This window comes from Loxodonta africana, chromosome 11, assembly GCF_030014295.1.
Source record: "Loxodonta africana isolate mLoxAfr1 chromosome 11, mLoxAfr1.hap2, whole genome shotgun sequence".
NCBI classification, from domain to species: Eukaryota; Metazoa; Chordata; class Mammalia; order Proboscidea; family Elephantidae; genus Loxodonta; species Loxodonta africana.
In genome coordinates, this window is record NC_087352.1 from 23,416,612 (window position 1) to 23,432,991 (window position 16,380).

A 16,380-nucleotide genomic window follows, 5' to 3' on the forward strand; every position below is an offset into this window, starting at 1 on the left:
AGTATTCCATTGTGTGAATATACCACAATTTATTTACCCATTCATCCGTTGATGGACACCTTGGTTGCTTCCAGCTTTTTGCTATTGTAAACAGAGCTGCAATAAACATGGGTGTGCATATATCTGTTTGTGTGAAGGCTCTTGTTTCTCTAGGGTATATTCCAAGGAGTGGGATTTCTGGGTTGTATGGTAGTTCTATTTCTAACTGTTTAAGATAACGCCAGATAGATTTCCAAAGTGGTTGTACCATTTTACATTCCCACCAGCAGTGTATAAGAGTTCCAATCTCTCCGCAGCCTCTCCAACATTTATTATTTTGTGTTTTTTGGATTAATGCCAGCCTTGTTGGTGTGAGATGGAATCTCATCGTAGTTTTAATTTGCATTTCTCTAATGGCTAATGATCGAGAACATTTTCTCATGTATCTGTTAGCTGCCTGAATATCTTCTTTAGTGAAGTGTGTGGTCATTTCCTTTGCCCACTTTTTGATTGGGTTGTTTGTCTTTTTGTGGTTGAGTTTTGACAGAATCATGTAGATTTTAGAGATCAGGCACTGGTCAGAGATGTCATAGCTGAAAATTCTTTCCCAGTCTGTAGGTGGTCTTTTTACTCTTTTGGTGAAGTCTTTAGATGAGCATAGGTGTTTGATTTTTAGGAGCTCCCAGTTATCGGGTTTCTCTTCATCATTTTTGGTAATGTTTTGTATTCTGTTTATGCCTTGTATTAGGGCTCCTAGGGTTGTCCCAATTTTTTCTTCCATGATCTTTATCGTTTTAGTCTTTATGTTTAGGTCTTTGATCCACTTAGAGTTAGTTTTTGTACTTGGTGTGAGGTATGGGTCCTGTTTCATTTGTTTGCAAATGGATATCCAATTATGCCAGCACCATTTGTTAAAAAGACTATCTTTTCCCCAATTAACTGTCACTGGGCCTTTGTCAAATATCAGCTGCTCATATGTGGTTGGATTTATATCTGGGTTCTCAATTCTGTTCCACTGGTCTATGTGCCTGTTGTTGTACCAGTACCAGGCTGTTTTGACTACTGTGGCTGTATAATAGGTTCTGAAATCAGGTAGAGTGAGGCCTCCCACTTTCTTCTTCTTTTTCAGTAATGCTTTGCTTATCCGAGGCTTCTTTCCCTTCCATATGAAGTTGGTGATTTGTTTCTCTATCACCTTAAAAAATGACATTGGAATTTGGATCGGAAGTGCATTGTATGTATAGATGGCTTTTGGTAGAATAGACATTTTTACCATGTTAAGTCTTCCTATCCATGAGCAAGGTATGTTTTTCCAATTAAGTAGGTCCTTTTTAATTTCTTGTAGTAGAGCTTTGTAGTTTTCTTTGTATAGGTCTTTTACATCCTTGGTAAGATTTATTCCTAAGTATTTTATCTTCTTGGTGGCTACTGTGAATGGTATTGATTTGGTGATTTCCTCTTCGATGTTCTTTTTGTTGATGTAGAGGAATCCAAGTGATTTTTGTATGTTTATCTTATAACCTGAGACTCTGCCAAACTCTTCTATTAGTTTCAGTAGTTTTCTGGAGGATTCCTTAGGGTTTTCTGTGTATAAGATCATGTCATCTGCAAATAGAGATAGTTTTACTTCCTCCTTGCCAATCTGGATGCCCTTTATTTCTTTGTCTAGCCTAATTGCCCTGGCTAGGACTTCCAGCACGATGTTGAATAAGAGCCGTGATAAAGGCCATCCTTGTCTGGTTCCCATTCTCAAGGGAAATGCTTTCAGGTTCTCTCCATTTAGAATGATGTTGGCTGTTGGCTTTGCATAAAAAAAAAAAAAAAAATGCCCTTTATTATGTTGAGGAATTTTCCTTCAATTCCTATTTTGGTGAGAGTTTTTATCATAAAAGGGTGTTGGACTTTGTCAAATGCCTTTTCTGCATCAATTGATAAGATCATGTGGTTTTTGTCTTTTGTTTTATTTATATGGTGGATTACATTAATGGTTTTTCTGATATTAAACCAGCCTTGCATACCTGGTATAAATCCCACTTGATCATGGTGAATTATTTTTTTGATATGTTGTTGAATTCTATTGGCTAGAATTTTGTTGAGGATTTTTGCATCTATGTTCATGAGGGATATAAGTCTGTAATTTTATTTTTTTGTATTGTCTTTACCTGGTTTTGGTATCAGGGAGATGGTGGCTTCATAGAATGAGTTGGGTAGTATTCCGTCATTTTCTATGCTTTGAAATACCTTTAGTAGTAGTGGTGTTAACTCTTCTCTGAAAGTTTGGTAGAACTCTGCAGTGAAGCTGTCCGGGCTAGGGCTTTTTTTTGTTGGGAGTTTTTTGATTACCGTTTCAATCTCTTTTTTTGTTATGGGTCTATTTAGTTGTTCTACTTCTGAATGTGTTAGTTTAGGTAGGTAGTGTTTTTCCAGGAATTCATCCATTTCTTCTAGGTTTGCAAATTTGTTAGAGTACAATTTTTCGTAATAATCTGATATGATTCTTTTAATTTCAGTTGGGTCTGTTGTGATGTGGCCCTTCTCGTTTCTTATTCGGGTTATTTGTTTCCTTTCCTGTATTTCTCTAGTCAGTCTAGCCAGTGGTTTATCAATTTTGTTAATTTTTTCAAAGGACCAGCTTTTGGCTTTGTTAATTCTTTCAATTGTTTTTTTTTAATTCATTTAGTTCAGCTCTAATTTTTATTATTTGTTTTCTTCTGGTGCCTGATGGATTCTTTTGTTGCTCACTTTCTATTTGTTCAAGTTGTAGGGACAGTTCTCTGATTTTGGCTCTTTCTTCTTTTTGTATGTGTGCATTTATCGATATAAATTGGCCTCTGAGCACTGCTTTTGCTGTGTCCCGGAGGTTTTGATAGGAAGTATTTTCATTCTCGTTGCATTCTATGAATTTCCTTATTCCCTCCTTGATGTCTTCTATAACCCAGTCTTTTTTCAGGAGGGTATTGTTCATTTTCCAAGTATTTGATTTCTTTTCCCTAGTTTTTCTGTTATTGATTTCTAGTTTTATTGCCTTGTGGTCTGAGAAGATACTTTGTAATATTTCGATGTTTTGGATTCTGGAAAGGTTTGTTTTAGGACCTAATATGTGGTCTATTCTAGGGAATGTTCCATGTACGCTAGAAAAAAAAGTATACTTTGCAGCAGTTGGGTGGAGAGTTCTGTATAAGTCAATGAGGTCAAGATGGTTGATTGTTGTAATTAGGTCTTCCGTGTCTCTATCGAGCTTCTTACTGGAAGTCCTGTCCTTCTCCGAAAGTGGTGTGTTGAAGTCTCCTCGTATAATTGTGGAGGTGTCTATCTCACTTTTCAGTTCTGTTAAAATTTGATTTATGTATCTTGCAGCCCTGTCATTGGGTGCATAAATATTTAATATGGTTATGTCTTCCTGATCAATTGTCCCTTTTATCATTATGTAGTGTCCTTCTTTATCCTTTGTGGTGGATTTAAGTCTAAAGTCTATTTTGTCAGAAATTAATATTGCTACTCCTCTTCTTTTTTGCTTGTTGTTTGCTTGATATATTTTTTTTCCATCCTTTGAGTTTTAGTTTGTTTGTGTCTCTAAGTCTAAGGTGTGTCTCTTGTAGGCAGCATATAGATGGATCGTGTTTCTTTATCCAGTCTGAGATTCTCTGTCTCTTTATTGGTGTATTTAGTCAGTTTACATTCAGCTTAATTATAGATAAATAAGTGTTTAGTGTTGTCATTTTGATGCCTTTTTATGTGTGTTGTTGACAATTTCATTTTTCCACATACTTTTTTGTGCTGAGGCGTTTTTCTTAGTAAATTGTGAGATCCTCATTTTCATAGTGTTTGACTTTATGTTTGTTGAGTTGTTACATTTTTCTTGGCTTTTATCTTGAGTTATGGAGTTGTTATACCTCTTTGAGGTTACCTTAATATTTACCCCTATTTTTCTAAGTAAACACCTAACTTGTAATGTTCTATATCGCCTTGTATCACTCTCCATATGGCAGTTCTATGCCACCTGTATTTAGTCCCTCTTTTTGATTATTGTGATCTTTTACATTTTGACTTGAGTGATTCCCTGTTATGAGCATTTTTTTTTAATTAATCTTAATTCGTTTTTGTGATTTCCCTATTTGAGTTGATATCAGGATGTTCTGTTTTGTGACCTCGTGTTGTGCTGGTATCTGATATTATTGGTTTTCTGACCAAACAATATCCTTTAGTATTTCTTGTAGCTTTGGTTTGGTTTTTGCAAATTCTCTAAACTTGTGTTTATCTGTAAATATCTTAATTTTGCCTTCATATTTCAGAGAGAGTTTTGCTGGATATATGATCCTTGGCTGGCAGTTTTTCTCCTTCAGTGTTCTGTATATGTCGTCCCATTCCCTTCTTGCCTGCATGGTTTCTGCTGAGTAGTCTGAACTTATTCTTATTGATTCTCCCTTGAAGGGGACCTTTCTTTTCTCCCTGGCTGTTTTTAAAATTTTCTCTTTATCTTTGGTTTTGGCAAGTTTGATGATAATATGTCTTGGTGTTTTTCTTTTTGGATCAATCTTAAATGGGGTTCGATGAGCATCTTGGATAGATATCCTTTCGTCTTTCATGATGTCAGGGAAGTTTTCTGTCAGGAGATCTTCAACTATTTTCTCTGTGTTTTCTGTCCTCCCTCCCTGTTCTGGGACTCCAATCACCCGCAAGTTATCCTTCTTGATAGAGTCCCACATGATTCTTAGGGTTTCTTCATTTTTTTTAATTCTTTTATCTGATTTTTTTTCAGCTATGTTGGTGTTGATTCCCTGGTCCTCCAGATGTCCCAGTCTGCATTCTAATTGCTCGAGTCTGCTCCTCTGACTTCCTATTGCGTTGTCTAATTCTGTAATTTTATTGTTAATCTTTTGGATTTCTACATGCTGTCTCTATGGATTCTTGCAACTTATTAATTTTTCCACTATGTTCTTGAATAATCTTTTTGAGTTCTTCAACAGTTTTATCAGTGTGTTCCTTGGCTTTTTCTGCAGTTTGCCTTATTTCGTTTCTGAGGTCATCCCCGATGTCTTGAAGCATTCTGTAAATTAGTTTTTTATATTCTGTATCTGATAATTCCAGGATTGTATCTTCATTTGGGAAAGATTTTGATTCTTTTGTTTGGGGGGTTGTAGAAGCTGTCATGGTCTGCTTCTTTATGTGGTTTGATATTGACTGCTGTTCGTTTTCCATCTCTAAATCTGTGTTTGTTGTTCAGGGTTCGTAGATTGTTATGTATGTGATCGATTCACTTGTTTTTCCAAGTCTTTGTTGCAAGAGGGATCCGGGGTAGCGTCTACCTAGTCAGCCATCTTGGCCCCGCCTCAAGTCTGATAATTTAACATTGTACTGGAAGCTTTTGCCTGTACAGTATGTTTTGGAAAAGAAACAAAATGCATAAAGTTTGATAAAAAAAATTTCTTCTCATGTTACTCAATTATCTACATAGCAAATCATAAGGAATCCACAATCAAACTATTGTAACTAATTTGCAGGCTACAAAATTAATATTAAAAAGCCGGTTGAAATCTATATAGTAGCAACATATAACTGGAAGCTGAAATTAAAAATTCCATTTATAATTTCATAAAAGCATGAAACACTTAAAACAAATTTAACAAAATGTTCTCAAGACCTAAATATGGAAACTAGGAAAACAGTCCTGATAAAAATTAAAGAAGATCTAAATAAATGGAGGAAACCATGGTGGCATAGTGGTTAAGTGCTACCGCTGTTAACCAAAAGGTTGGCAGTTCAAATCCACCAAGGCGCTCCTTGGAAGCTCTATGGGGCAGTTCTACTCTGTCCTATAGGGTTGTTATGAGTCAGAATCGACAGCAGTGGGTTTAAATAAATGGAAAGATAGACCCTAATCAGGAATTTGAAATTTAATTTTGTTAAGAGGTCTGTTCTCTGAAAATTAATCTGTACTATTGGTATAATTCCAATTAAAATTTCAGCTGACTTCCACACAAAGTGAAAGCTGTTGCTTAAATTTACATGGTGGCAAAAAGAACACTTAAGAGTAAAAGTAGTTTGGAAAACAAAAGAGTTAAACGGGAGAATTCAAATTACCTAATTTCAATACTTTTTGAAAAGTTATTATAACAAAAACTGTGCAATATTTTTGAGACATATATATCAGTAGATTATAATAACCCATTGCCGTCGAGTCAATTACGACTCATGGTGACCCTATAGGTCAGAGTAGAACTGCCCCATAGGGTTTCAAGGTGCAGCTCTTGGATTTGAGCTGCTGATATTTTGGTTAGCAGACAAACTCTTAATCACTAGGGCTCCATAGATTATAATAGAATATGTGGCCTTATGGTAGATTATAATGGAAATTCCTAAGATAGAGCCACGTATGTATGCTCCATTTATTTTCTCTACATTTTCAAGTAACTTAATGGGGACTGAACAGTGCTTTCAACAAATTATATTGGAAGAGTTGAATATTCATTTGAAAAAGTGATCTTTATTGTCGTCTTTAGTTGCTGTCAAGTCATGGCAACCTTACATAAAAGAGAACGTACTATTGATCGAGACTGCATCATCTTCACGATAACTGGCATGTTCATGTTCATGTAGGGGCTGCTGTGTTACTCCATCTCATTGAAGGTTTCCCACATTTTCTCTGACCTTCTACTTTACAAAAAATGTTGTCTTTTTCTAGTGATTGATCTTTTCTGATGATGTATCCAAAATATGGCCCTTACCTCACACCGTATAAAAAAAAACAACTCATAATGGATCATTGATCTAAAGGTAAAAGTGGAACTATAAAGTTCATGGAAGAAATCATAGAAGAAAATTTGTGCCCTTAGGTTAAGCAAAGACTTAGGCATGACACCGAAATACAATCTCTAAAAGAAAGATGAAAAACATTGACTTCCTCAAAATTAAAAACTTTTGCTCCTCAGGAAAGCATTTTCTGATAAGAAAATTTAAAAAGTTAAGTCCAAGGGTAGGGTAAAATACTTGCAAAACACCTACCTGATAAAGAATTTTACCTGGACTATATAAGGAACTCTTAAAGACCGGGAAGTCTCTCTTGCCCCAGGAAGTCTTCCCTGATTCCTGTTGCTGCTCACCTGTTCTTCCCTATGTCTCTCTCCCCAGAGTTCCTGGCCTGAGATCAGCATATCCTTACTAATTATCACCCAGGATGACTTATCAAGCCCCATTCCCATTCTGAGCATCATGTCCTTTTTTTTTTTTTTTGGAATAGAGAACAACACCATCGTGCTTTCAGGAGAGTGGTGAGCCAGTGCTGAGGTCAGTTTCCATAAACATCAGTTCCTTTCCTCTGTTATAATTCACACTCTCTTCCCCTACCTGAATTCTTAGGCCTCAGATGCTAATATTGGTTCAGAGATCCCTCATGTCCCTAACTGAGCTGAGAGGCCATGTTACTCACCAGCTGTGAGATCTAAGGCAGCATATAAGAGGCAGGTGCCCTGTGTGATCAGAGTGGTGAGTGAACAGCTGTGGTCACCTGCACTCTCCTCATCTCAGCTCTGCTCCCTCCTCTTCTTGGCCTTGGTTAATAGCATTATGTGGCTCCTTCCTTCTGATTCATCTGCTTAAATAGGACATAACCTTCATGTCAGGAGGGAAAGTTACCAGGAGATGGTGGGAGAGGAGCTGCATCTCCCACCATCATCATTCTGAGGACCTGGATCAATGTTTGCCTCCTTTTCTCTAAACAAATTTTTCTTTTCTCAACTTACTTAAAAGTTCTTGGATCTATCCAATACAAACAAACAAGGCATCTGGTGTCCCAGGAGAGACAAGTGTCTTTTGGGGCTCCCAAATCAGTAAGTCCCATGAGATTTGGATGCTTACCCCATGGGGGGTTACATTCTTAATAGTCATTGTCCAGGGGAAGCTGGCCTGGGGCAGTACAGCACGGGGCTGTGGTTGGAAAACCTCCCTTTTTGGTTAAGGCCAAGCTGTTCCCCTGAGTTCTGCATCTGAGTTCTGATGTGATCTTGGAACTGGTGGATTTAGAGAGACTGTTTGTCCATGTAAAGCTCTGGAAAAGAAGACACCTTGGAATTTAAGGTGAGAAATCTTTTAAATCAAAATATGACTTGCATCTGGGCTACAAGAATAGTAGATGAAAGTGAGGATTTATTCTTGCCTGTTGTTTCAAACGAATTCAGTTCCTCATGAGAAAACAATACTCTGTTTCAGAAGCAGCCACAGATAGGATTTTTTTAAAATCACTATAGATTTTTCCTTGTCCTAGACTTTTATAGAAATGGGATTGTACAGTGTTGCTTTCCTGGGTCTTGCTTCTTTCACTAGCATAGAGTAGTTGAGATTCATCCGTGTTGTGTGAGCGTTAAAATCTGATCCTTCTATCAGTTATGTTTTTATGTATGGCCTTGAGGGTTCTGCTGAGGTTTGCAGGGAAGTTGCCTGTCCAGGAATCTGGACCAGAGTGGAGCTTGGCCCCAGGGAACCTCCTGTGTCCTTAAAGGGCAGGGGTTGGGACAGCTGTGGACTTAGTGTGCACATGGAGCCATCCATTCATTGGACTCAGTTGAGATCCATAGGGGCTGTGGGGATGCTTGTGGAGTGATCCTTTCATGAGGGTCTTGGAGTTCAGCTGGGCATAAATCACCCCCTGCAACCCTCAGCTACTGGCATGGATGGATAGACCAAGAATTGTGAGCCAAATAGAAGTGGTGAGTGTGGAGCATGCTGGGGAAGAGAGAGGTCTCCTGGTCGTCTATCTGCTTGTCCTCAGGCTTCTTTCTTCATGGACACAACCAGAGTGGAGAGAAAAGGTCATGACTCCTCTTCTGTCCTCCCAGCTTCTACCCCTCCTCAAGTCTTCCTTCCTATTCTCTCCTTAACTCAGAGACATCTGCACGAAGTCAGGAGCAAAGAGATAGCTGAGGGAAAATTTGTCCAGGGTGTGTTTTGTGCAACAATACTACATTTAAGGGGTAAATTTACATTGTAGAAACCATTGTTGTATATATTTATAAGATGCACACCTGTCAATGAATATGTCCTTATGCATACATACACATTTTTCTCTAGGTATATATTCAATTATTGTACTAATTCTGTTTCTACCTTTTAACTGGTAATTACAACCTACTTCCCTAATTAGTTGAAGAAATTTGTAATTCGTTGGAATTCTCTGTGCTCGATATTCTCCTCCATGTTGATATTGTCATTTTTTTTTCTTTTGTCTGTCAAGTGGATGTGTGAGGAATTTGGTATTATAATTTTGTTGAAACTGTGCCATAATATTGAGGTATAAACTATTATTTCCATTAAAATACAATTACTTTAAAACAAAGATGAGATTGTAAGGGGCAGGGAAACTAGATCAATGAAAACGGAACAATCAGAACAGAAAAAATGAGAATGTTCACCCATTTTGAAGAATGTAACCAATGTCACCGAACAATTTGTGCAGAAATTGTTGAATGGGAACTTAAACTGCTGTGTAAACCTCCACCAAGAATATAGTAAAATATTATTTTAAAAAATAATACAAGAAACATAGGTACACATAGGGTCTGTCAGAGTGTTGTGCCCCAGCTGGTTTATACTTACTTGAGAAAGACAGGTCTGCATGCAGTGAAGTCACATTGACACGTTGAAGTTGGACAGGCAGTGTTAACACCACAGAAATAAGCAGTTGCAACAAATATGCTGTGAATCAGAGTTTTGTTTTTGTTTTTCCATAGATTAGGTTTACCAGCACACCACTGAGCTGTTGCTTCAAACACCAGTATATTGATTCCTAGTGCTAATTTCTGGGGAAACTATACCAGTTAATGTCTGATGAAGAGCAAAGGGCTTGTGGGTTCAAGCTAGGTGTTAGGGTGCCATTTTGGATTTGTCTTTTCCAGGCTAGAATCTGAATTTCACCCATTTATTTTGTTTTTAACCAGGTTCCTTGCTCTGAACTAAAGAGTTAGAGACTCAATAGCACACATTGAGGAATCTGGTAATTAGAAATAAAGAGAAATATATTACATGAAAGTGGAACAGAGCATGAGATGTGTAGAAGTGAGAACCAAATCTGCCTTCTGGGATGTACCCTCATGTTATAGGGATGGGGAAAGAAGCGAAATCAGTTAAGGAAAGTCAACAACAGTAGAGATGAAAAACACCACAGTTTAATGTTGGCGGAGTCCTCTATAGGAACACCCCAGGCATTGTCCCTGAACCTGTACAATGTTTACTCTCCCTTTAGATTCTCAGCAGAGGCTCTACACAGCACAGGCTCCAGATTTTCTTCCAGAACCTCGTGGCATATCAGTTTTTTCCAAAAGTTTACCTTTCTAAAGGAGCCCTGATGTTGCAGTGGTTTAGAGCCCAGGCTGCTAACCAAAAGGTCAACAACTAGTGCATTTTTTCTCTTGTGTTTAGCTCCTGGTTGCATCTAGGGGACTTCTTTGGCTCTTTTTTGATTGATATAGCAGGACACCAAGGACCACGAGGACCAAGACAGCCATACCCATCCTGATGAGATTCTCCACTGTGTAATCTTGCGAGTTTGAGGCTAGCGATTACAGACAGAGAGGTCATAGAGAGCAGGACAAGCCAAATCACCATGAGGTCCTGAATGTCCATCCAGGACACATACCTTCCTCGACAGGTCATGTCCCCTGTGTACCGCTAGCCCCATAACTGAGAGCTTCTCCTTACTCACCACTCTTGAAGTCTGGCTTGTGTTTTGATGGACTGGTGGTATCAGCTGCTTCTGCTAACCCAAAATAGAAGAGGTGGGTGAGGGATTGAAGAAGCTCAAGCTCAGCGTTTTCTATGGGTTCTGCATTCTTATATCCCCTTGCTTCTCATGACATGACATGTGGTTCCTTAACGAGTCCTTCTCCTGCTATAGCCAGGTTCCCTACGGTCTCCTCTTCTCTTCTTCCAGGCCTCCTGCCTTCTTTGAATTAAGCCTGCATTTTTGAATCACAGTGGAACGGAGTTTGGCTGTGTGCCAAGAGCTCAGGCTTGACAAGAATAATAGTCTCCCAATTTAGAAGTAATTGAGCTTGTGTGTTTTTTTATCCTCTCTGTTTAGTCTGGGACACAGGACCATATAAGCTTAATCTCCTGGAGAAAATTTCCACTTATTCAACATCCGATGACCCAGGATCCATGGATGAGGAGTTGGGTCATCAGGTGCTCCAGAGTGTCAGGATCACAAAGGAGTACAAGTCTGGGGCTGATTGCCCTTTGTTCTGCCTTGACCAGTTTCTCCCTGTCTTGGGTTTGCGTTTCAACCTTCACCTGGTATGTAATCATCCGTTTTCTTTCATTGATTGATTTTTCATATATTTAGTAATACCTACAATGGAGATTTTATATGTATATATAAAATTGTATGTATATATGTTTATAATATATATAAATAAATATTATATAAACAAATTCATATACATGTATATATGTTTATATGAATATATATACACATATATTTATGTATATACACCCATATATATTTACCTAAATATATGTATCTATATATGCATATATATATGTTTATATAAAATACATATCTATACACACAAATATATATATGTCTATACTCTGTCCTATAGGGTCGCTATGAGTCAGAATCGACTCGACAGCACTGGGTCTGGGATACACACACAGGCATACATATATTTATTTATTTATAGATGGCAGAGAAAAAAGAGCTTTTTTTCTTTTTTAGTGTTATTCAGTGAGTCATAAAGGCAGTGTTTTTTCTTTCTTGGAGTTGAGACTGGTTGGGTGGATCAATAACACACTTGTAAATATGTATCACATGAAAAATAGTTATATGGGCAAGCACCCTCAGTTTATATATATACATAAATGTGAATGTATATTTAATAATTATATAACTGTATACACACACACACATACACACACACTTACAAAGAAAGAAAAACTAACCCATATAGTATAGGTTAGGTTAGTCACTTGGAATAAAATAGGTAAGATGGAGGTAGGTCTGTTCTGAACAGTGTAATCAGTCAAAGTTGCACTTGGAGATGACATTTAAACACATCCCAGAAAGAGGAGAGGGAGCCAGAGCAGGAGGCATGTAAAGACACAGACAAGTGGTGTCACAGGCTGAAGGAAGAACAGGCCGCCAGGAAAGGACTCAACCTGTTTGTTTCTCTCTCTCACTCTCATTCTTGGAAGTATTCTGGAAACTTATATAAGATTTCAAATAGAAAAAGCTAAACTCCCTTGTTATCTTTCCTTGGGCATGGCTCCTTAGGGGAGTCGTAATGGTGGCTCCTGGGAAATCTCACAAGGAGGGGGAGGACACACCACTGTTCTTCTCCACCTCATCAACCCTGGTTCCCTCCTTTCAGCTCAGACTCTCACTCTCCCTCTCCTCTGACCACCACAGAAATAGCAACTGCCCTGTCCTCAGAGTCCCTGGAAGCCACATGGCCCTGACCCTAATGTCTACCATCTTCCCTACTGCTCTGGGAAACAGACCCTTTTCCTTGTGTTATAGGTTAAATTGTGTCCCCCAAAATGTATGGCAACTTGGCTAGGTCACGATCCCCAGTATTGGGTGATTGTTCACCGTTTTGGTATCTGATGTATTGTAAATCCTCCCTCTATGATGTTAATGAGGCAGTTATATTAATGAGTCAGGACTCAATCTACAAGATTAGGTTGTATTTTGAGTCAATCCCTTTGGGAAACCCTGGTGGCATAGTGGTTAAGTGCTACAGCTGCTAACCAAAGGGTCGGCAGTTCAAATCCGCCAGGCGCTCCTTGGAAACTCTATCGGGCAGTTCTACCCTGTCCTATAGGGTCACTATGAGTTGGAATCGACTCGACGGCACTGGGTTTGGTTTTTTGGTTTTCTCTTTTGAGATATAAAAGAGAGAAGCAAGCAGAGGGACAGGAGGACCTTATTACCTTGAAGCAAGAAGAGCCAGGAGAAACATGTCCTTTGTACCTGGGATCCCTGCACTGAGAAGCTCCTAGACTAGGGGAAGATTGATGACAAGGACTTTCCCACAGAGCTGACAGACAGAGAAAACCTTCCCCTGGAGCTGGTACCCTGAATTTGGACTTCTAGCCTAAAGTATGAGAGAATAAGCTTCTGTTTGTTAAAGCCATCCACTTGATGCATTTCTGTTATAACAGCACTAGAAAACTAAGACACCTTGAATATAGGAAATAGTATTGAGACAAGTTTAGAAGCATCTTACAGGCTAGGAGTGACTGTTACTTATCACCTATGTGGTCAGGACTTGGGGACACCCAGAGGTTCTGGGTCTTCTCCTCCTCAGTCTAAAAACACAGTTTATCTTAGGTTCACCCATTTCTTATTCCAGTCATCTATCTTCCTTTAACCCTATCTGAGACATCAGGGATGAGATGCTGCAAGGGTGGGAGGTCCTGGTCTGTGCCCATCTTCTGATGGTCTAGATTCTCTTCTTGGTGATCCTCCCTCTGTGCTCCTCTCATTTCCATCTTGTTTCAGAGCTTTTCTGGGGACAGGGCTCTGAACTGGCCATTGGGAAACATGGAGGACAAGGGCTAGTGCTCTGCACCTGAGAACACAAGTTCCAGGGGTCACTGGGTTATGACAACAGATAGGGAGAGGTGCTGGGTGAACCATAGCACCTGTAGATCCCCCTGTGAGCTGAAGTCAAAGGACTCGTACTGAAGATGAAGTCACAGGACTCATACTGACGATGACCTGGCTCAGTCCAGCTTGGTGCTGGCTTCTCAGACATAGGGAAGGACCAGCTCCCCTATTCTTGGACAGAAGAAGAATGTCCACTGGGTTCAATAACAGACACCACAGAGTCACATTCTCTCCTAAGACCACCATGGGCCCTGGATGGGCCAAGAAGGAGAGTTTATAAAGGATCTCTCCTAGAGAGAAACAGGGTTGTTGAAGGGCTGTCCCACCTCCACCTCAGTTCTGAGCTGAGAATTCACCATGTCCTCTCTGAGGGCCTTTCAGTCTCTCTGAGTGTCTCTGTTTTCTCTGAGTCCCTCATTCCCCCCTTTCATCCATGTCTCTTTCATTCTCTTTCTCTCTTGGGACTTCACAGCCTTTGTCCCTGAACATCACAATTGGGGTTCCCCCTGCAAGGTCTGTGAAGAATCAGGGCACCTGGATGAATCCATCTGGGGATCCTCACCTGTGACCAGAATGTCCAAGGGGTGGCTGGGGGCAAACAACCCAGAGGAGAGGTTGTATTTACCATAGCACCTGTACTGGACCCTGTGGTTGCGGTTCACACGGCCCACGGGTAAATCAGGACTTTGCTGGCTGTCAATGTGCTGGAATGGGGGTGAGAGTGGCTTATCTTTGGTCAGAGCGAACCTGTCAGAACTGGCCTCTGAGCAACACTGCAGGGTCAGGTTGTCTCCAGACAGCACTAGTAAGCCTAGCTGGGTAGAGAGGGAGGGCTTCCTGTATACCCCTAGGAATGAGGAGACTGTGACATTGAAAGGGATGCACATCTCAACACTGTCCAGAGGGGCTGCAGTAAGTCCACACTGGTCTTCTCCCCAGGACCCTTTCTGTGGTCTGAGACCCAGGAGGACAGTGTTGCCGACCACCCAATCACCACCAGGGTGCCATTGGATATATAGGTTAGATTGGTCATTTTAGGATTCTGGGAAAGAGATGGGGCCTGTGGAGGCTCTGTCACCTGTTACCTCAAGATCCAAAGGATTACTGGGGTGTGACCACACATGGGATTAGGAGCTGCAAGAACCATAGCATCTGTAGGTGCCCCCAAAGTAGGTGCTCACAAGGCCCACAGGAAAGACTGTCTGGTGCCTCCCAGCAGAGAACTGAGATTTCCTGTGTTAGGGAGGTTGGCTTCTCCCTCCTTGAGCAGATGGAAAGTGTCCATTGTGTCCTTTGAACTACACAAGAGGAACATGTTCCCTCCTGAAGCCACCAGAGGGTTTGGATGAGCTGAGAGGGAGGATTTACTGTACACTTATGATAGAGAAGGAGCAGCCGAGTTAAAGGGGGGATACAGTCAGCCCACATTACTCCACAGGTGTAGTCTGTGAGGTGTGAGGTCCACCTTCCCCTGAGGCCATATCCTGTTCCTACTGCCTGTGAGAAGGAGCTCACAGTGAAGGGGGATGTCTTGATACCTCCCTCTTACCTGTCACAAGGAGCAGGGGGTCACTCCATTCTGACCAGCCACTCGAGCTGTGATATGCACACTGGAACCACCCTGATTGGTGTATGTCCATGGATTTGTTGATGAGGAAACTGGCCTTGTACTTGGAGTCCAGTGAGGCTTTCATACCCCAGGGTTGAGAGATTCTCTCTTTATACAGACTGTAGTAGCCATCAGCATCCAGAGGCCCCAGACACCAGATAGTCACAGGGCTCCCCATGGCAATGATGGGGCCTGGGTCAGCCCAGATGGAGGGTTTGGGGAGGGTCCCTGGAAAGGAGACAACCTGGAATCCAGAGGGGTTCCTTTCCCCTCACTTTCCAGAGCTCTCACTCCAAGGCCCCACCTAGACTGATCACCACCACCCCAGACCCTCTGTGCTTCCCCCCACACCCCACAAGCTTCTCAGAGGGGTTCATTTTGCCGACAGAGGTTGGAGCTAGGAGGTCTGAGGAGGACTCACCTGTCTGTACCTGGTTCCAGTGGCCCCAACACGGCCCTGGGAGAGAGTTCCCTGTGAGAAGCTCGTTCCTCCACCAACCACAAAAGCGTCATGTGTGGTCTGGTCCCTAAGCACTGAGGTCAGACTGGGGCCAAGAACATTCTTCCTCCCAAAAGCTCAGCTTCCCCCTGAGCCTCCTGAGGCCCTGGGGTCTTCCAAGGGATAAGGACTTGTGTGTGAGGAGGGAGATCTCATCCCTCCCCTTTTTCCCAAAGCTTACCAAGACACAGAAGGGCTGTGAGGGTCAGGCTTGTGACGCTGCCTTGCATGGTTTCCAGGGCTGCATATGAATTATAGTGACTACAGAGTCTGGAAGGAAGGACACACACAGGGTGTGACAAATCTTGGGCCCTGTGTTATGTGTCACGTGTTTTTCTCTTCAGCAGCCCACAGGAAAGGGAACAGCCCCTCTCGGTGCCTGAGCAAATTCTCTCCTCCTCCCAGAGCCTCCGCCTCCCCCTCAGCCTCCTGAATTCTAGGGGTCACTCAACAGCAGGACCTGTGGGTGGGGAGGGAAACCTTATCCCTCTCGTTTTCCCCAAAGCTCATCAAGACAGGGAATGTCAGTGAGGGTTGGGATCACAGCACTGTTTTCCGTGGTATCCAGCAGTGCAGATGAATTGTAATGACCACAATGCCCAACAGGACAGAAAGTCTGTAAAAAAAAAAAAAAAATGGAGCCAACGGTAAAAATGGTGTGGCAGAAGTGTCAGACCTCTTCATCTAACGTCA

At 41.1% G+C, this 16,380-nt stretch overlaps 1 protein-coding gene and 1 pseudogene across 31 annotated transcripts in view; both read right to left on the reverse strand.

Moving 5' to 3' along the window:
• LOC111747598 (leukocyte-associated immunoglobulin-like receptor 1) overlaps window positions 1-16,380 on the reverse strand; it is an 80,624-nt gene that overhangs the window by 38,989 nt on the left and 25,255 nt on the right. For 12 of the 31 annotated variants that reach the window (XR_010323272.1, XR_010323280.1, XR_010323282.1 and 9 more), the window contains exons 4-8: window positions 16,148-16,303; window positions 15,869-15,957; window positions 15,610-15,645; window positions 15,129-15,416; window positions 10,673-10,726 (exon numbers count right to left, since the gene is read on the reverse strand). Coding sequence is in view for 15 of the 31 variants with exons in the window: in XM_064293359.1 (XP_064149429.1) it covers window positions 10,673-10,726; window positions 15,129-15,416; window positions 15,610-15,645; window positions 15,869-15,957; window positions 16,148-16,197 (517 nt within the window). In the remaining 16 variants the exon portion in view is untranslated. Of the gene's footprint in view, window positions 1-5,354; window positions 8,864-9,587; window positions 9,667-10,156; window positions 10,523-10,672; window positions 10,727-15,128; window positions 16,304-16,380 lie in introns of those variants that run through there. The other 19 variants (XR_010323277.1, XR_010323275.1, XR_010323276.1 and 16 more) reach the window with 10 other exon arrangements.
• LOC135232725 (leukocyte immunoglobulin-like receptor subfamily A member 2) lies at window positions 13,213-15,085 on the reverse strand (annotated as a pseudogene).